Here is a 20,100-nt window from a genome sequence, read left to right on the forward strand (position 1 = left end):
TCGCTCCTTCCTTGAAGCGGTTAGCTTTGTAAAGCTCCCAATTTGCTGTGCTTGTTCTGGATCCTTGGGGGTCCTGTCCTGGTACAGCTCTCTCATGGGGAAACCCAGACAGTGGTGTGCAAGCTAGCCCGTAGCCAGGATGGTGAACCCAGGTTTGGAATCCTACTTCCTCCACTTCCTCAATCCCAGCTGCCGTCAGAAGCACCCGAAGGTAGAGGTGAATGGGATTTCCCTGGACAGAAGGCCAGGGTGGACTCCCTGCAGAGCTGACCTTGACCCAGTGGCCCCGCGGTGGGGCACCACCCTCTCAGCACTCAGGGCTCCCGTCCCTGCACTCCAGAACATGCCCCAACACCCTATGTGAAACCCAAGCCTGTTCTCCAGAAAACTCCAGGGATGGGGAGTGGAGGCTCCAGAGCAGGACAGGATGTTATCTGAGGGACAAACAGCTGCTGGGGGGCAGTTATTTCCTGTGAGTGATCCCAGACCTGAAACCAGAAATCCTTTCCACAACCCAAACCTCTCACCAACACAAGCATCAGCCATTTTGTGAATTACCAAATATTTATTTTAAATAAAAATTCATTTCATACCATACATATTTACAAAAATGCTATAGAAAAATAAAAGCGAGTCCTTTCATCTGGGCCACTAGCTGCAGCAGCTCCCCAGAGAAATCTGGTCCCGACTCTGCAGCTGGCAGGTGCCGGGGGGTGTTTCCCTCTGTTCACACCCAGGTCTGGATACGTATGGGTCCTACGTGTGGTCACCTGGCCGTCCGAAGGTGGTGCCAACCCTCTCCTCAGTCTCCAGGAAACACAGACAGAAGTGATCCTTACTGAGGAGGGCCAATGAGTCTCCGTTTAAATGCCAGCACAGAGAAAGCACCTGAAAGTCACCTAGAGAGACAGGTGGCCAGAGGGTTAAAGAGTGAGCACAGTCCCAAATCCTGTGGGCAGAGAACAGGCCTGGAGAGCCCCAGCTATAGCCCCAGATGCCCATTCAGGGGGGTCTCCTACACCCAGAAAAGCTGAGCACCTCAGGGCCCTTGCCAGATGTGCATACTGGGGTCTGGCCGTGAGGTTTACCTAAAGATCCTGAGCGAGGCTCTCACGTGAGCCACAGTGTCCAGGTCTGCAGAAATGTGCCAGTGTGCTAGGGCTCTGCCTACGGCGGGCCGAGAATACCGTGCTCACCTTCCCCGGGCACCTGCACTGACACGCAGCCCGCCGGCGACCACAGGTACACCCTGCTGCCTCCCGTGCAGATGGCCAGCCGGGGCTGCTGCGGGTCCCATTGGAAGGCACGCACTGGGGATAGCTGCTCCAGGACCACGAAGAGTTTCAGCTTTTGTATGTCCCAGATCCACACGGCGTTCGGGATGCTGTCTGAGGGAGGGTGGGGAGACAGGGCAGGTCCTGGGTTCCTCACCACCCCCTGCCTGCTTCAGCATCCACACTGGAGAGGACACTACGGGCAGGCCAAGGGACCCAGGGGCACAGCTGCCACTCCGGCATCTGTACAGGCTGGACCCCCCACCCCAGTTCACAGGCCACAAGGGCACATTGGATGGTTGTTCTTAAAGCCCTTAAAAACGTAAACCCCCTTCCTGTATAAACCAAACCAGCAGCCATAGTGGTGCCCAGGCCCTGTTCTCTACTGAACAAAAGAGCCCAGCGGCAGGGGACACTGACGCACAGCGGTCAACCTGCTGCTGCTCTGCAGACAAGGCCTGGTCTCCAGAAGCTTCTGTGGGCACAATGTCCCAGTACAAGACGGGAGGACACAACATCCTGGGAAGCCTGTTACCAGGGTCTCTTCCCATACAGTCTGAACACCTGGGCACTGGAGGAAACAGGACAGGATGCGGGGCCGCAGCCACTGACCATTTTTTGTCGCCAAGAAGTAGTTGTCTGGACTGAAGGCCAGTGCTCCCACTCCAATTTTCGGGTTTGCTCGGTCAGCAACCGGCTTCAAAGTCTGTAAGGAAACTGGCACCGAGGCGATCTCATCTAGAACGTGGAGAGGGGACACTGCAATCTCCACCTCAGGGCAGCACTTGCACCGCTTGACCCATGTGGGCTGCTGCCTGCCCCAATGGGGAAAGCTGACGTCACGTTAACATGTGGGGTGGGGGCTTAACAGGATTGGGTCCCGCGCTGGGAGCTGTGTCACCTGTCGGTGTCCCCAACGCACCACCACGGGGTCTACATCGTGGAGAGGCTGCGCACATGAGGGAGGGGTGTGTGGGAAACCATGCCTTCCCCTCAATTTTGGTGTAAACCTAAACTGCTCTACAAAATAGTCTTAAATACCACACATCATAAAACCAGCAGCAGAAGGTTGTAAGATGATGATGAAGTAGGCAGGTGTGCCTCCCCCTTCGGGGTGCTTACTGGGCCTGGGGGAGTGGGGTACGGCCTGGCCCAGGGGCCGCTCCAACATCTCCTCCATCCTAAAGTTCTGCCCGCTGTACCGATGTGGGAACCAAGGCACAGGCGCCCTGCCCAGGCCCCACACCCAGCTCTGCAGCTCCAGGGCCCCCGTTACTAACGGCTCCTCCTCTTCCTGGCTCATCCAAGGGTTTTACCATCCATTAAAGAAATTGCCCTCAGAGGACCAGCTGTCAAAAATGAGATTTCCAGTGCTTAGATGCAATCAACAAAACATTTCCCCAGGTCTACTGATTCATGGGTTGGAGGGATGCTGGCTGGAGCTACTACAGGAAAAGCAAAATGTACCTTAAAAATAGAATGTCTAGGGACACCTGGATGGCTCAGCGGTTTAGCACCTGCCTGTGGCCCAGGGCACGATCCTGGAGTCCTGGGATCGAGTCCCACATCGGGCTCCCTGCATGGAGCCTGCCTCTCTCTCTCTGTGTTTCTCATGAATAAATAAATAAAATTAAAAAAAAAAAAATAGAATGTCTTGGGGCACCTGGGTGGCTCAGTGGGTGAAGCATCTGCCTTCAGTTCAGATCATGTTCCAGGGTCCTGAGATCGAGTCCCACATCTGGCTCCCTGCTCAGCAGGGAATCTGCTTCTCCCTCCCCCTCTGCCCCCCAACTTGTGCATGACTACGTGTACTTTCTCAAATATATAAACTCTAAAAAAAAGAAAGGTCTGAATTCCACCTGAACAAATGGCAGTCTCTCATAAAAAAAAAAAAAAGGAGAAAAAGTGAACCCCCCGCCTGCTGCTCACATTTGCTCTCGGTGGTGGAGGATGGGCCAGGCGCTGCTCTGGGTGGGGGGAAGGCAAGGCGGCCCAGGGCCAGCCGTGGATTCTTCTCAGCTTCCTTATACACAACCTGGAACACAGGACAGTCCTGCCACCACCCCGCTCAGGACGGGCGGGAGCAGATGTGATGACGGCACCACAAGGCATGCCAACCCTGGTGACAGGACAGACGGGGCCCAGCAGCACCCACTCCCTTGTGGGGGTTCTCAGCACCCTCAGTGGCTGCCGACTGCAGGTTTATACACAACTAACAGACACAGGCCGAGGGAACGAGGGGCATCTGTGACTGGCAGCCTGACGGGCCTGTGCCGGAGGAAGTGAAGGAGCCCCCCGCCTGCCCTACAGCATTAGAGCGCGCTCGGGCTGCGGGCTAAATGGCTGGCCTGCTCGGTCTTGGCCTCCCAAGACCATTGATTGGCTCGTCTGTACCTCCCTGGCCTCAGGACCTCTGCCTGAGCCTGACATCCCCAGGTATCCCTCCTTCCCTTCCCTTCCCTTCCCTTCCCTTCGACACTGGTACCTGTAGCCCTGCCCCTGCCGACCCTCCTTCCATCTTTACTCATGTTTCTCATCTGTGGTCAAGCTCCCCAAGGCTGAGGTCAGTCTGTGCCCTGCTGAATGGATACACATCCCTGCCTTAGGACCTTTGCACTTCCTGTTCCTGCTGCCTGAACCGCTCCTCCCTCAGATCCTGTATCACTTCCTCCCGGTGTCCGACCCTGTAACCCCTTAGCAGGCTGCCTGTCCCTGCCTGCCCCAGGGACACCCATCTCCACTTCTCTAGCCTGGTCCCCCAGCTCCAGATGCTCAGTGCTTGCAAGTGGGAGGTACTGGGGGTAGTGGGGGAGAACAGGGCAAGGACACCATTCCAGTCCTTTGTGAATGTGGACAGGAAGACAGGGAGAGCACTGGTGGCATCTGATGCATGAACTGCGGTAATGACAGAAGTTTCTGGTGATGAAAGTACCTACATCACAATCAACAACGTGATGTAAAGAGCAGTATTCTTCTGCCTCCCTTCCCCAAATACTGCTCAAAAGGAAACATGCATTCCAGACTTACTATTTTGGGATTATTGACGGTTGCTGGATGCCCAAACTCTGTGATCATTTTCCAAGTCACGTGATTAAGAATGCGCACCTGAGGGGGGAAGGGGAGCATGAGGGCCTGGCCTGAGCTGTGCCCCAGGTGTCATGGAGGGCACCACCCTGTCCTTACCTTCCCGTCATAGCTTCCAACCGCTAGGAATTGACTGCTGGGGCTCCAGGCCACTGACTTGACACCCAGGGACCACTCGTAGGCACAGTACGCAGACAGGAGCCGGCCATCCAAGGAGTAAAGCAGGACCTTGTACTGCAGGAGAAACTGTGGTTGGTGAGACGCACACCGGCCCCACATGGGAAGCATATAGGTGCCTTGCGGGTGGGGGGGCCCTCGGAGAGCAAGCGGGAAGTGGGGAGGACAGTGCCGCAGGACAGGCCCTCCCACAGGGGTGACCTATGGACCTTGGCCACAAACGGAAGGACTTTCTGGTCAAAGGGCTGCTGCTCAGCATCAGAGCCCAGGAAACTAACCGAGCCGCCACATTTGAAAAGCATCCGGTAAACACAGGTGGATGCGCTTAACACACCAGAGGCCTACCTGGCTACTTTGCATACCTCCAGACAGGTGTCCCACACTGCCAGCACACAGCCGTTGGGGGCCCACTCAATCCCTGCGAGGTCCTGGGTCTCCGTATCGAAGTGCTTCCGAAGGCAAGAGAGAGAAACAAATTCAACTGGAAAGTGTTTTCCTTAAACAGATTCACAATTTATGATTGATATTTTTAATACATTAGTTATATATTTACTTATATAGAAATGGGCAAAAATATTACAGCTCTGTCCCTCTGCCATTAAAATCCTGCCTGAACACTGAAGAGGTCCCAGGCTGGCCGCCAGTGGCTGGAACCTCCCCAGCAGGACAGAGCCCAGTAAGGCCCAGCACCACTGGCCACACGTGCCCCTCTCTCTTCCCCCCTCTGCCTGGCTCAGCCTCACCCCTGTAAGGCCAACTCAGGCAAGATCCTGCCAGGACAACCCATGCTTGGTTGGGGAGGCCTCCTCGGTGCTCTGAGGGAACGGGCATTCCCATTCTGGAGGCTTCTCTGCCTCCAACCTCCTGTAGATAGAAGCCTGGCCAGGGCAGGGCTCTGTGCCCTGGGCTCTGAGGCACCCTGGCATCTTGCCCAGAGCAGGCCCTCCTCCTCCTCCTCATACAGTGGTATGGTATGACCCCAGGAAAGTGGCTCACGATGATGCCTGTCACCTCCTCTGCATGCCAGGTGGCCTGCAAAGCTGCACACAGCCCCTGCATTCTGGCGCGAGGACAGCTTGGTGCTGCATGCTCTCCTGACAGTGTCCTGAAGCAGCTGGGAACCCATGTTGGCCACCCCACTTGCAGGATCAAGCGCCTCCTACCCGCAGGAGCTGCCAGTCGCTGCAGACAAAGACGCTCACATGATCCTTGCAGTCGCGCCGCTCTGCCAGCGCCATGTAGCGGCCATCCCTGGTGAAGGTGATCCCTGTGAGAGAAGGGCCTGCTGTCCAGGGCCAAGGAAGGGGAATCACACTTGCAGAGGATGCGGGAAGGGATGGGTGCACGCGGCCCACAGCGGAGCCACGGAGCCATGACTGTGGTCTTGGCTCTACAGCCTGGGCTGCTCCATACATGCCCCAGGCCCCCAGCTGGCGAGATGTGTGCAGGAAAACCGAGGGCATCAGAGCCCCAAAGAGCCACAGAATGTTACTGGAAATACAGCTTTGACCTCAAATGACCCCTGACGGGTTGTCACACGCCTAGAAAGCAAAGCATAGGGAACTCCGCTGGCTTTAAGTCAGCTGGTCATTACACTTATTTTCACTTTTGAATGAAAGTACTTAGTTGGAAGAAGTAAATTTAAGGTAAGAATCTGGAAATAAACTTTGGGAGAAAACGCTCAGCTATATTTTCCAGACCTGTTTGGGCTCAAAAAGCCCCAGGTCACAGCTCACACTTCGTGAGCCAGAAGAACACACAAGATACCTGTTGTTTCCACTCAAGAAATGTGTATGCTGTCTGGAGAGACACTCATACTCAAGTTATAAAGATAAAAAATGAATGTGCGATCACATTTCATTCAAATTCAAGTCGCAAACTTAATGACAACAGAAAAAATGGAAGAAATATTCAAATTACGTAAGGCTTCCTTCTGCTTATTCAATGACAGACACGTGACTGCACATTCAGGGTTGGGTGTCCACTGGGGCCTGGCAGCCCCCCGGAGTCACACAGTGTTGGGCCCAGTGTGTGGCACCTCCCCCAGGCTCAGAAAGCACCGGGCTGGTGACAGGAGGCCTAGTGGCCTGAAGTTCAGATTGGGGAGGGGAGGGGGGCGCGGAGGTCTCAGGAGAGGCGTGAACGGTGGGGCCTGGCCCCAGTCCTACGACATGGGGATGGGGACCACACATATAGCCTGCTTCTTTGAGGCCCTTAGACCCACTGAGATTTTGCCTCATCCTCTAGAGACACACGTGGGAATCACAGAGAAGCATCAGCAGGCATGGGTGCAGAGAGACAAGCCAGTGTTGTGCTGAGACGCTGCCCATAAACCCTCAGGGATGGAACAGGGCACCCCCTCCCTGAATCTCTGAACCCAAACTACAGAGACATGGCTTTCAGATCAGCTTCGGCCGACTCACCCTGCTGACAGGCCTTAGGATATTTGATGTAGGACACAGATTTTGTGCACAAGGACCAGACAGTTATCCGCAGCTGTTGAGAGAAAGGGGAAAGAACACAGTGAAGATGCAGCAGGTTCCGAAAGACTGCCTGAGGTCACCAGCATGTCACCAGTGGCCCGAGTGCGCGGTTTACTGCAGAATCAAAAGCAGTAGTAGCTCCAGGGCTGTTTTCTTCTGACAGTTTACTGTGGCTAAATCTCATGTTCTTGGTATTTGCTTTTCATTTTGTGACCATTATGTGAGCGACACAAGGTCAAACATAAGGGCATTTTAGTTTGGAATTTCAAAGTAACAGTTTTCCTTTTGTAACAGACCTGCAGAAGCAGTGTAGTCCAGGAAACATGTTCACGTGGGAATGCTATCCAGGACTATGGGTGTCCCCAGGACTGAGTGAGGTTGCCTGGTTCCCCCTGTGCCTCAGCAGACTTATGAGCAGGAGGTGGCAGGACAGGACCGCCTGCACGGTGGCTGTGCCACATGGGGCTTCTGGGGTGACCACTGTGTGGCATCAGCCGCCTGACCTCTCCTGTCCCCGAGTGCCTGGCGGGGTGGACACGGACACGTGTCCCCAGAAAAAGACCTCAGAGGGGACGTAGGCCTCTGTGTCACAACATTCAAGTGTTCAAACACTAGTCTATACTTGCATCTAATACTGAGCTTCTATAACCCTCTAGATCCTTTCATAGTTGAAAAGTGAATAGAATAGCCACAATTTATTTACCCCAATTCCTAGTTTTGTTTCTGAGAACTGTCTCCATGCCATTGCCATTGGCCAACACGGAAGTTCACTACCTGGAGCGTCCAGCAGCTGACTCTGAACACAGACAAAGCTGGAAAGTTCACATGGGCTTGGGCACAGTAAGCAGGGAACGTGCTATATGCACAAAGCCAGGCTAACAGATCAATAGAACAAGAGTCCAGACACAGACCTGCACACATGACAACTGCTGACAGAAGTGCAACTGGGGAAGACAAAGATTCAAAATAGGTCCTGCATCTAAACGTAGGCATCAAACCATGACACTCCTAGAAGAAAACAGAGTAAACTCTTTTTTGATCTTGGGTTGGGGGGGATTTCTTTAGATGCTAAACGCAGAAAACATAAAAGAAAAAAGATGGATGTTAGATTCCATCAAAATGAAACACTTCTGCTCTTTTAAAGAAGCTTAAGGAAACGAGAAAGCAAGCCATGGAGCAGAAGAAAACACCTGCCAAACACCACCTAACAGAGGACCTGCGTCCAGGGAGTATCACCAGAAGCTTCACAACTGAATGACATGACAAACAACCTGATAAAGATTCAAGAGAGGATATGGACAAGTCATACAAAAACAAGTGCGTGAAGGATGTTTAACGTCATCAGTCATAAGGAAAACACAAAACTGCAAGGAGACACGACACAGCAGAGACCAACAACAGAAACCTGGAATGACAAGTGTTAATGAGAACGCAGAACACCTGAGCTCTCACCTGGGCGAGCAGGCACAGGCAAGGGTGGCAGGCATGGGAGAGAACCATTGGCAGCTTCCTAAAACAGTCCATGGGCACCTCCAGGTATCCCACCCCCAAGGCAGCCCTCCTGGCACTCTACCCAGGCATCCCACCCCTGGTATCTCCCCAAGAGTGAGGACGTGAGGACGTGTGCACAGACTCCTATGTGCATGTTCACTGCACTGTGTCCATCACAGCACACATGGGGAACAGCCCAACTGCGCGTGGATAGGTGGACAGAAAGCAAATGCCCATCCCTGTGCAGTGTGATGGCACCCAGCTACCAGGAGCCGCTGCTAAGGCCCCGGATGACAGTGGTGCTGAGTGACAGAAGCCTGCAGGCTATGTGGTCCTGGGGCCAGCCTCAGGGTGGACAGGGTCACTGCTCTCGCTGAGTGGGATTGCTTACCAGCCCTTACCTGGCTTTGTGGAGGTGTAAGAAAGTTTGTCAGTTTATTTTTGTTGAGGCGGCTGTAGTCTGTTTACAATGCAGACCCCAAGACTCACAGACATGGAAACGTGGGACATAACAGGAGTGAAACACCACGAGCACCCGAACCAGGAGGCCATGCTACACCAACAGCCAATAAGGCAGGTTGTGAGGCAAACAGGTCCATGAGGAATGAAGAACGGTGATTTACATAAAGGTTCAATTCACCATGATGATACAACAGTTCGTAACAGCCTCGAGTATGTGAGAAACACCTGAGAGAACGAGGGCAACGAAGAGGCTAGACCCATCAGACAATGACGTGCTATAAACCCGTGACTTAAACAGTGTGCAACTGGCACATCGATGGAGCGAGAGCAGGATGAAGTCAAGTGTTTGGGGCACCTGGGTAGTGCAGCTGGTTATGTGTCTGACTCTTGGTTTCAGCTCAGGTCATCATGACATCAGGGTCGTGGGATCAAGCCCTGTGTGGGCTCTGTGCTCAGAAGGGAGTCTGCTCGGGGTTCTCTCCCCCTTGCCCTCCCTTCTCTTGCACTTACTTTCTTTCTCTCTCAAACAAATAACATCTATAAAAAAAGAACTTCAAAAAAATCAGACATGTTCTGTAAATATAAAGAAATTCAGTTCTTGAAAATGTTATTGGGAAAAAGATAAAAATTGATCCCCACCTCACACCACACATTGTTATGGACTCCACATGACCCTGAACCATATATTTACATGAAGTGTGAGAATGTGTAGGCATGTAAAACAAGATATGAAAGCATTCGACCTCACTAACAGGGAAATGATTATTAAAACCAAAATGCAATAGCACTATAGCTCTACTGGATTGGCAATCATTTTAAATCCTGATACAGGGATGCCTGGGTGGCTCTGTGGCTGAGCGTCTGCTTTTGGCTCAGGTCATGATCCCGGAGTCCTGGGATCAAGTCCCATATCAGGCTCCCTGCAGGGAGCCTGCTTCTTCCTCTGTCTGCGTGTCTCCCTCTCTGTGTCTCTCATGAATAAATAAAATATTTTTAAAAAAGTAGTAAACGAGATCCCTGGGTGGCTCAGAGGTTTAGCCCCTGCCTTTGGCCCAGGATGTGGTCCTGGAGTCCTGGGATTGAGTCCCACATCGAGCTCCCTGCATGGGACCTGCTTCTCCCTCTGCCTGTGTCTCTGCCTCTCTCTCTCTGTGTCTCTCTCATGAAAAAAATAAATAAAAAAAAGCAATAAACAAATAAATCCTGATACAAATGCTCTGGAAAATTGAATGCAATTTACTCTAACCAGGCAACCTCCAAGGTTACACCCAAGACAGGGCATCTCAACACAGGTCATGTACAATAGACTCTGGAGAATGTGGATCCCAATACCTCAAATGCCCAGCAACAGCAGAGGCACATGATTTCTCCTAGGAGGGATGGAAGAACCAGCCACACCGTCCACATGGATGAACGGACAACCATGGAGGGGGAACAGACACAGAATACAGAGGATGAATTCATGTAAGTAAACTTTAAATAAAATAAATGCAAACCAAACAGTAGTGTGTACACAAGCTGAAGAAAGGCAAGACGTGATGAGCACAGGGTCAGAGGGTCGCTGGGAGGCTCTGTTCTCGGGCACCAGGGGAAGCACACACATAGGCCTTCCTTTCTCATACCCCCAGAATCTCATCCAGAAGGTGCACGATTTCTCTGTCATATTGATGTAAGGGAGGCAGAGGGCCCGTGGCATATGCCCATCTGGAGACTGGATCCTGGCCCCAACAATTCTGATCATGAGGACTGTCAGGCGAGGCTTTATACATAGCTAAAATCACCGCATCTGGAAACCGAGTTTTAACATCTTTAAAAGGCCAATGTGTAGACCACAGGGAAACTGAGTGCCCTTTGCTGCTCACTCTCCAAGAGCTTCTATCAGCAGATGTCAGATTAAAGCAGGATTTCAAACTGAAGCAGAAGCCGTGTGGAGCCACACAGCCATCTGGAGCAGCCATCCCAGCCAGGCTGGGTACAAACCTTATCCCAAATGATGCCAACAAGAGAAAGACCCGGAAAGACTGGGTGATACCCCACAGGGTCACTCCACGTCCTCATGGCTGTGAACAAATACACCCCACACCCCCTTGCCACATGCACACACTGGGCAGCTGGCAGCCCAGACCTCAGATGGCCCTCGGGGGCTTCAGACCCAAACACTGGGTTATGATGCCCCTCTAACAGCACACTGATAAAGGGATTCAGGGAACTTTCTACATTTAAAACAAACACCACTGACACCAAAGACCTTCTACCCTCATACCTTATATTTGCCAAATTCCCTGTATTTATATATTCTTGAGTCATATTTATACTCCCCGGGTTAGCTCGGATTTATTACCAGATTTCAAACACCTGTCTCCATATGTGGGGCCCCTGGGCAGTGCCAGTGGCCTGGAGGAGCACCAGGGTGGACGCTGTGGATGAAGCAGTGACCGATGGTCACAGGTCAGGCCTCGTAAGGGAAAGATGTAAACTCATTCACAGGGAAGCTCACCTTCTACTGTCAAAGTAAAGGAACCTTTTAAATCCCTAAGAATGTAATTGAAGAATTTTTTTACAAATCTGCTTTATTTTTCTTTAAAATTGGGCAGAAAGATTATCTAACGACACTGTGTGATTTTAACACCCTGATGATTTAAGACACACATCTTTCTTCAAAACTTACCCATATAACCACTACCATGTGATTTCAGGAGGAATGGATTCAAGACGTGTGCCTGTGCACTTACATGGAACTCAGTGGTATTGAGAATGTGGCGCCCGTCGGGGCTCCAGCATGAGGCCACCAGCCCGGCCGAGCCCTCGTCGATTCTGCAGTGCCATTCCGGCTGCTCCAAGGACCACACCTGTATTTGCAACACACAGAAGTGCAGAACCGCGACAGATCAGCTCACTACCCAAGCCTAAACACAGCTGGCCGTCAACTGCTCCCAGTCACAACCCAGGGAAGCTTTCCAAATCTCCCGTGAGGAGGGGCCGGTTCCTGCTGGCAGCACGGAGCCTCACTTCTGCGCAAATCTGCTATGTTGAGTTTTAAAGTTTATACCTTCACCAGCCCTAAGCGCCCCTTTAGGTTCACTTTAGATCTATAAAAAAACACCACATCTACCACTTCCCAAAACCCGTGACGCCCAAGTTGCTAGAACACTGTGAACACTTCCTGTTATGGAATTCTATTTGGTTACAGATTAAGAATATAAGTGTTTTCTCGTTTTGAAAGTACTTAAACCACGAAAAGTATTATACTTTTAAGGGAAAACTAGCTTTGAGCTACACTGCCTCTTTTTTTTTTCCCAAACTATGAGGGCACAGAACATGATCACTCTGTCCAGGAAGGCTCCTGGCTCTGAGCCCTGAGGGCAGCACACCTGCACCAGCCCCCGCTTGTACATGGCACACAGGATAAACAGGGAGTCCGCCGACCACTCGATGTGCTGGATCTGGTCCAGGCATGTGTACAGCTGAAGGATCTGAAGGGTGTTCACATCGCGGACCACTAACCGGTACTGCACACAAGAAGCCTAGAAAGGGAAAAGAAAGCCCTTGATGGTCTACAATCCAAAGGAAGGGAGCCTGTGGGATATCCGCGCTCCCCTCCATCCAGGAATTCCATTTCCTCCTCTCCCTTCAGATGCAGCATCTTCTATCTGGATGACCTCATGTTCACCAACTGTATTGCCCACTCCAAACATAGGGGAAGTTCACACAAAGACACAGTTGAAACATACAAACTATGTGTTAAAATTATGTTCCAGGGTAAAGTATTCTGTTAAAACTCTCTACTCGAGTCATTTTCTACTCCTTTCCTACTTAAACCTGAAGAACTAAGGTAGGAAGCACTGTGAGTCGAGCTCTTCTGTGAACTAACCAAGTGCTCTGCTGCTTGGACCACCTACAGACAAGCCATAGGAAGTGAGGATGAGGACTCGGGGTTCTTGGTGAGGACCACTGACACGTAAGGATGCTTTTTGTAAACACTCGCTTACTTCCAAGTAACAGAACATACACTCTGGTCTCTGCCCCTGAGCCTTGGCACAGGACACTTAAAGCCCCTGAAACCTCCTGTGTAAAAGAGGCATCTTTTGTTCTAATGAGGCAACTCTAGGTGGGTTCCTGGTCCCTAGAAATACCAATAGCTATGATTAGAAACTTGAAATTTTCAGCCCCATGCCATCCTCTGGAGATGGGGAGAGGGGCTGGAAATAGAGTTCATAAATGATCATGAGGAATCTTCTGTAAAATGCCAAAAGTACAGGGATCAGAGAGCTTCCAGGCTGGTGAACACACCCACGTAAGGAAGGTGATGCAGCGCACACTCACAGGGACAGAGGCTCCTGCACTCGGGACCCTCCCAGACCTTGTCCTACGTATCTCTTCATCTGGCTGGTCACTTGTCTCTTTTATCATATGCTTTAGCACACTCACAAACACAAGCGACTGTTTCCCTGAGCTCTGTGAGCCACTCTGGAAGAGTCATCAAACCCGAGAGTGCTGTGGGAATGTGGGACTCGCAGTCCAGTGAGACAGAAGTTGTGTGTAACCTGAAGGCTTGCTACTGTGGCTGGCATGTGAGGTGGGGTGGGCACAGTCCACCTGTGGGGCTCAAGGCACACAGTGCCAGAATGGACACCCCACTAGTATCCTGGAGGTTCAAGGGCTGTGGAACACCCCGCTTCTGGCAAACGTGACCGCGAGTGTCAGCAGTGCAGTGAGTGTAGCAGCAGTGTGACAGCAAAGGAGACGTATGGGGTGAGGACCACACTTTCCTGGCATAGGAGGGAGAAGCAGAGATGCTTTCCTCACAGCCGCACTGCCTTACTCTGGATACTGACTAGCAAAATGTTCAAGAGTCAACACTGTTTTCTTGAAGACAGTTTATGGTCATACTTGTTAATAATACCCACATCTAAGCAAACAATTTGAGTTTACTCATCTGCTGACTATAGATTATACCACAGTTTAACTGATTTTTAAACGGTAACGGCTTCCTTCTGGTCCTTATCAAGATCAAACCAGATTATTGGTTTGTGGTCTATGAATAGACGTCTTACAAAGGCTTCATGAGTTGTCCTTGTCCAAAGGAGAGGGGAGGGGTGCCTGGGGGACTCAGTCGGTGAAGCATCTGTCTTCGGCTTAGGTCAGGTCATGATCCCAGGGTCCTGGTCATGATCAGCAGGGAGCCTGCTTCTCCCTCTTCCTCTGCCCCTCACCCTGCTTGTGCTCTCCCTCTCAAATAAAATCTCTTTTAAAAAAAAAAGGAAAGGGGAGGGCAACTGCAGATTAGAACAAGCATGGGTCATACTGTAGCTTTGCAATCAGTTACAATGAACTCCTTATGAAATGGAACTTCTGTAAAAACACATCAAATCTGTTGTAAGGGGGCAGCCCGGGTGGCTCTGCGGTTTAGCGCCGCCTTCAGCCCAGGGCCTGATCCTGGAGACCCAGGACCAAGTCCCGCGTTGGGCTCCCTGCATGGAGCCTGCTTCTCCCTCTGCCTGTGTCTCTGCCTCTCTCTGTGTCTCTCATGAATAAATAAATAAAATCTTCAAAAAAAATCTGTTGCAAGATATTAAAAATAGCAACACAGACCTACTTTCTTCAGGATTTAGGAGAGCTTTGAAGAACAGGATTCCAGTAACATTATTATCAAGCTTCTTGCTATATTTTCACTAGAGTGTAGAAGCCCAAAGAGCAACAAAAAGAAAGTTAATATATAGTCTCTTTCTGTAATTTACTGGGATTTTTATAAAACCAATATATGGGGAGCACTTTGAAAAATACACCAAGGTTTCTGGGGTGAACTTTAAGCAGAAGACATTATGTATTTTTAAGCTGAATGCTAATTTACATGATTTAGAATAATACCTCCATAAAGGAGTTATATTCTCAAAGAGCTAGACAAATAACAGGAATGTTAATAAGCCTCAATCTGAAAACGAATCATAAGGCATCAATAAGTTCATATAGAGAACTAAATGCCCTTTTGTAAGGCATCATTTTTTTCTTAATGGATTTCCCATGTCAATTATCCCCCCTACCGCCTCCCCCACCCAAGGTTCTAAGCATATACACTGATGATATTGGTACATTTCAAAACTTCCATTTCCTGTCCAGAGGAGCTCGGTGACTTCAGCACCATTCTCTCGCCCGGTAATGAACAGCTCAAATCCTAACAGCTCAAATAAAAGCAATGCAGACAACTCCATTTATCTGGACATAGAACACTATTATTTCAACCACTTATTTGGCACACGGTAGAGACCGGGGAAGAAGCCTGGGAAAGACAACGCAGCTGCACTACTGTACCAGGGTCCAGTCAACGGAATTATATATTTGCCTTTATGCGTCAAAATAACAACAGTGAGCTGATATGCTCCGTATCCTCAAATGTGTGGAGACAGCATTGCCATTATCTGCCTCTGACAGATGGAAACTGAGGTGCAGGGAGGCTCACACCTGCCCAAGTCCAGTTCCTGGGGGCCCCTGCTTAGAGCAGGACTTAGAGCAGGACTGCCTGAGTCCCCTGCCCCGCGTATCCACCCAGGCTCCGGATATCCACCCCAGTCCCTCTCCCCGGGTATCCACTCCGTCTCCCTGCCCCCTGCTCTGGGCACCCACCCCGGCCCCCCCCCCGCCCCGATGTCCACCCCGGCCCCCTCCCGGGTACCCACCCCAGCCCCCTGCCCCGGTGTCCACCCTGGGTACCCACCTCCGCCCCCTGCCCCGGGTACCCACCCCGGCCCCCTGCCCCAGTGTCCACCCGGGTCCCCCTCCCCGGTGTCCACCCCGGGTCCCCACCCCAGTCCCCCTCCCGGGTCCCCACCCCGGCCCCCGGCCCCAGTGTCCACCCCGGGTCCCCACCCCAGTCCCCCTCCCGGCCCCCACCCCCGCCCCCTGCCCCGGGCCCCGGTTGCAGGCATCCGCCAGGGACCACTCGTTGAGGCCAGTACCCGCGGCCCCCCGAGCTGCCCCTCCTCGGCCCGAGGCCGCTCACCAGGTATTTGCCATCCGGGGAGAACTTGCAGAGCAGGTTGGAGAGCTTGAACACCTCGGAGAAGTTCATGGCGACCGCAGACCCCGGGGCCGCGCGCTTCTGTGCAGCTGGGGCGGCCGCAACCGCTACCTCCGCGGCCGGAAGTGACGGAGAGCGGAAGCATGGCGCAGCCTATCAGGGCCCCGGGTGCCCGCGCGGCATTGTGGGGCTTGTAGTTCAGGCGGCCCCGCCCCACCGCCCTCCTTCCTGACTCGCTGTCCATTCCCGCCAGGGTTGCCAGAAAAACGCTGGGCGCGCGCTCAAATTGAATTTCAGACGAACAACGAACCATTTTTTTTTTTCAACGAACCATTTTTGTGGACAAATGTTTCTAAAACTTCATGGGACAAATCTATACTAAAAAAAGTACCCAATTATCTGAAATTCAAATGTAAATGGGTGTCCCGTGTGTATTTACTCTTACACGTGTACCTATATATAAACACTTAGATGTAAATATATTTACATATAAACGTGTTTCTCCATATATGTAATAGTGCATATGCACCTGTGTAAATGCGCATTCGTTTTCCCTAGATGTTTCAGCTGCATCGGGCAACCCTACCCCGCCTCCCCTGGGTACCACCTAGGTCTGGGGGAGCCAATGGGGCGCTGACTCCGCAGGCGGGCGTCGCGCTCCCTCCGGTTCCTCGCACGCGCGCCCTCTGCATTTGGACCCGCGTAGAGGAGAGGCACCGCGCGGGAGCCCGACCTAGACCGGGGTCCTCGGCACGGGGCGGCGGGCACCTGCATCAGCATCGCGCACTTCGCGCTCGCTCCCAGCGAGTGCCGTGCCCCCTCGCCTTCTGGGAACCCCTAGTCCTCTTTCCCCGAACAAGACTTCCCCCAGGTCCCGGCCAGGCCCTGCCAGCGCGTACGCAGCCTACCGGGTCTCGCGGACCCAGACAGCTGCGCTCGATCCTCCGTCTGAGAACGCAGACCCAGCCTGGCTCCCCCGCACACCTCCGTGCGCACGGTCCCGGGTCCACTCCCCAAGGACGCCCCCCAACTTCTGGAACAAAGGGGTAGGAAGTGCGCGCCCGCGTCCAGGTAGGCGGTGCCGGCCTTCTCCGCACTGGGCCAAACGGACCCGCGCATGCGATTCGCCCTCGGGTCCTACCCCCTGCCCCTCGAAACCAGGAGGTGAGCAGTACAGGTGTGTACAAGTGAGCCAAGTGCGCCAGGTGAGATGCGGACCTTGGCGGCCAGAAGCCGGTCTGCACCAGCCCGGTTCGCGCTCACTTCACCGGCGACACTGACGCAGGGTCACGCGGGCCCGGGGACGGCGGTCCGGAGGCGGATAACGGGTCCCGCGAGCACCGGAAGGCAGCGCGCCGCGGGGGCCGCCGAGGGCCTCTCGTTACGCGTCGGGCGCGTCGGGTTCTCAGGCCGAGGCCCCGCCCCGCGCGGGTCCGGGAACACCCGCCTAGACGCGCTCCCAGGGCACGACCCACGTGTGGCCGCGGACACCCCCACGTACCTGCGCGAACGCAGGAAAGAAAGCGGCGCCGGGGCCTGCAGGCGGCGGCCAGGGCAGGGAGCGGGGTGCGGGTCACCAGTTACTCCCGGGGGCCGAGGGACGCAACCTCCGCCCTGGAAGAGCGCGGGCGGGGACCCGGGAGCCTCTCCCAGAGCGTCCCCGCCGATCCGCACTGCCGGGCGGGGCCTGGAGGCGGCCCCGCCCTCCCCGAGTCTCCCCCGAGCCGCCGCGGCGCAGACGGCCGCGCCCAACCCCTGGCCCTGGGGCCGCGACCCTCACCCCGGTGCCCGGCGGCGGGGCGCACACCCCGCGGACCAGGATGGCGCTTCCCCCGCTCCCCGGAGTCTGAGCGCCAGTGCGGGCGGGAGGACGGCCCGGGTGCGGGGGAAATGCGGCGTCTGCGGGAACGCGAGGCTTCGGGACGCGGAGAGCGCTGCGCCCGGCCCCCCGCCCGCCCCGCCCGCGCCGCCCGCGCCCCCAGGCTGGCGGAGGGCCGCAGCCCCATCCCCGCGGGACAGCCCCGGCGCCCAGCCCGCGTCCAGCCCGGCCGGCGGCCCAGCAGGCTCCGCGGGGGCGACGCGCGCCAAAAGGCGGCGGGAAGGAGGCGGGGCCGAGCGCGCCCAGGACCCCGACTCGAGCGCGGCCAGCTGGGGGGGCGGGGCGCCGGCGGCCACCTCTGCCCCGGCCCCGCGCCGCCGCCCGCGCTCCTCCCGCCGCGCTGAGCGCCCGCGCTGCCTTCCCGCCCGGCGGGGGCCCGAGGCGCTAACGCCCGCGGCCGGCCCTGCCCGCGGCGCCTCCCCTCCCGGCGCCCATATAACCCGCCCGGGTAGCCCGTGCCGCCGCGCACCCACTCCGGGGCCAGCGCCGGGCCGGCCGGCGTCGATGCCACCGGGCTGCGACCGCACCAGGTAGGAAGCGCCGAGGGCCTCGGGGCAGCGCGGCCTGCCGGGCCGGAGCGCGGGGTGGGGTGGGGTGGGGTGGGGTGGGCCGGGGGCTCCCAAGCTGGGGGGCGCGACGAGGGGGCAGGCGTGCGGGAGCTGTGAGGGGGTGACGTGGGGTCTCCCTACGGAGTCCAGCCGGCCCCCGGGACACTGCTCAGGTGGCAGGGAGCCGCCCGGAGCTCGGGCTGCCACGGGGTGCGAGGTCCTGCCAGAGTGCCTCTGGGGCCAGGACCGGCCTCGCTGGGATTCCCGGAGGGACCTTCCCCCAGCTGACCCCTCTCCACTCCAGCTTCTGAGGGGAGGCTCCCAAACCGATGGGGAACAGGTTGGGTCGGGGCGCAGGTGTGGTGCAAGCCGCTGACAAGCTCCTCCCCGCCGGCGCCAGCTCCCTCTGCACCCAAGAGGGCTGTACAAATCCAGCCCGTTACTCCCTCAGTCCCCAGAGACCCAGTGCTCTGCAGGACCGGGAGAACCTGCGTGACCACAGAGCTAGATCCATGGAGCGACGGTTCCAGAGGGGCCAGGCGATTCTGAGCTGTGTCCAGGGCTGCCCAGCCTGTCTTGTGAATCTGTTCCAGTTAGAGAGAGGAGGGGCAGAGTCAGGCCTCTGGTGCACCCTGGGGAGACATCTCCTCCACCCTGGCTCCCTCTCCTTGCCTTGCAGCCACTGTCCTTTCAGCCTTTGGAGGGATGAAGCTATTATTACCTTCTTACTCAGCTTGTATTTTTGTCTGGTCCCTAAGCCGGTATGCAGAAAGTGTGCACATGTCTACATAAATAGATGGGTGCAGGTAGACCATTGTCAACCGGCAATGGGCCAGGGAGACAGTGTCTGTCTGGTGAATCTGAGCAGAGGTGAATCTGTCCAAGTGGATTGTGTCTGTTTGTTAAATAACTGGACATTTGGGAACTGATTAGCATGATGGTTTGGTTTTATTTGCTGTCATTGTTGCTGTTTATTTGTTCAACCTTAATTATTAGCTTTGGAAGAAAATGAGTGAGCGGAACTATATTGCACTGTCCCACGGTCAAGCCACCCATTTTTTAATCTACTCATAAAAGATAAAAAGGCATTGGGTTGAGAACTAAAGGACAGGATGCTTGAAATTTTGCAGCAAACGAATTTATGGATGATGCATATGACTTTTAAAATAAGAGGCTGCAGAGCTGTGCCACTCGGTCATACATCCGTTGGGGCTGCCCCAGGTGAACTGACCTGGCAGCTGGTACTTGTGGATTGGCCTCAGAATGGTTAGACCCTCCTTGCCATCCTTCTAGTGAAGGCTATGGGGAACAGGGTAGTGTCTCCAAATTCTGAAGGGTAGCGCTTGGGAAAGCCAGTCTGGTACAGAAGTTAAGAAGATGGATGTGAAGTCAGAATGCTGGGGTCCAGATACCCTCTTCTCCAGTTACAAGGCAATGGTTGACTTCCACTAAGTGGGCCCCAAAGTGACGCTATTGATCCTAGCTGCTGCTCCTGAGTTGGGGGTGAGGGCAGCTCCTCCGTGGCCAGCAGGTCTCCCCTTGGAGGGAAGGAGTGGCTGGCACTAAGGCAGGAATCTGCCTCCGGTTTGGGTGGAGGCTGATGGCCCCTGTCAGGGGCACTGCTGGAGGATGCCTCAGTTCAGGATTTATTTATAGAGTATGCCCCACCCACATCCAGGAATGGATT

At 54.4% G+C, this 20,100-nt stretch overlaps 3 protein-coding genes across 6 annotated transcripts in view; 2 read left to right on the forward strand and 1 right to left on the reverse strand.

Annotated features, from left to right (window-relative positions):
- The window catches only part of SMIM1 (small integral membrane protein 1 (Vel blood group)), a 177,610-nt gene that overhangs the window by 52,410 nt on the left and 105,100 nt on the right, over positions 1-20,100 (forward strand). The gene's annotated exons all lie outside the window — the stretch shown is intronic.
- Positions 546-17,613, reverse strand: WRAP73 (WD repeat containing, antisense to TP73). 4 transcript variants are annotated; one of them, XM_035716166.2, is made up of 12 exons: positions 17,488-17,613; positions 12,343-12,495; positions 11,704-11,820; positions 6,959-7,031; positions 5,699-5,820; positions 4,898-4,984; positions 4,458-4,592; positions 4,302-4,379; positions 3,204-3,309; positions 1,887-2,012; positions 1,197-1,388; positions 546-899 (listed from the first exon to the last, which is right to left on the reverse strand). In XM_035716166.2, the coding sequence occupies exons 2-12, from the start codon at positions 12,364-12,366 to the stop codon at positions 757-759; spliced, it is 1,203 nt and encodes a 400-aa protein (XP_035572059.1). In that variant the 5' UTR covers positions 12,367-12,495; positions 17,488-17,613; the 3' UTR covers positions 546-756. The 4 variants fall into 4 exon arrangements, with proteins under 4 accessions (XP_035572059.1, XP_025283173.1, XP_025283172.1 ...); XM_025427388.2 differs by lacking the exon at positions 17,488-17,613 and adding an exon at positions 15,969-16,126 and having other exon boundaries at positions 5,699-5,802; XM_025427387.2 differs by lacking the exon at positions 17,488-17,613 and adding an exon at positions 15,969-16,126 and having other exon boundaries at positions 5,699-5,817.
- TP73 (tumor protein p73) overlaps positions 18,260-20,100 on the forward strand; it is a 63,210-nt gene continuing 61,369 nt past the window's right edge. Inside the window, exon 1 of the mRNA XM_025427382.3 lies at positions 18,260-18,395. The gene's annotated coding sequence lies outside the window, so the exon portion shown is untranslated. The remainder of the gene's footprint in view (positions 18,396-20,100) is intronic.

The sequence above is a fragment of the Canis lupus genome, chromosome 5 (genome assembly GCF_003254725.2).
Source record: "Canis lupus dingo isolate Sandy chromosome 5, ASM325472v2, whole genome shotgun sequence".
Lineage (NCBI taxonomy): Eukaryota > Metazoa > Chordata > Mammalia > Carnivora > Canidae > Canis > Canis lupus.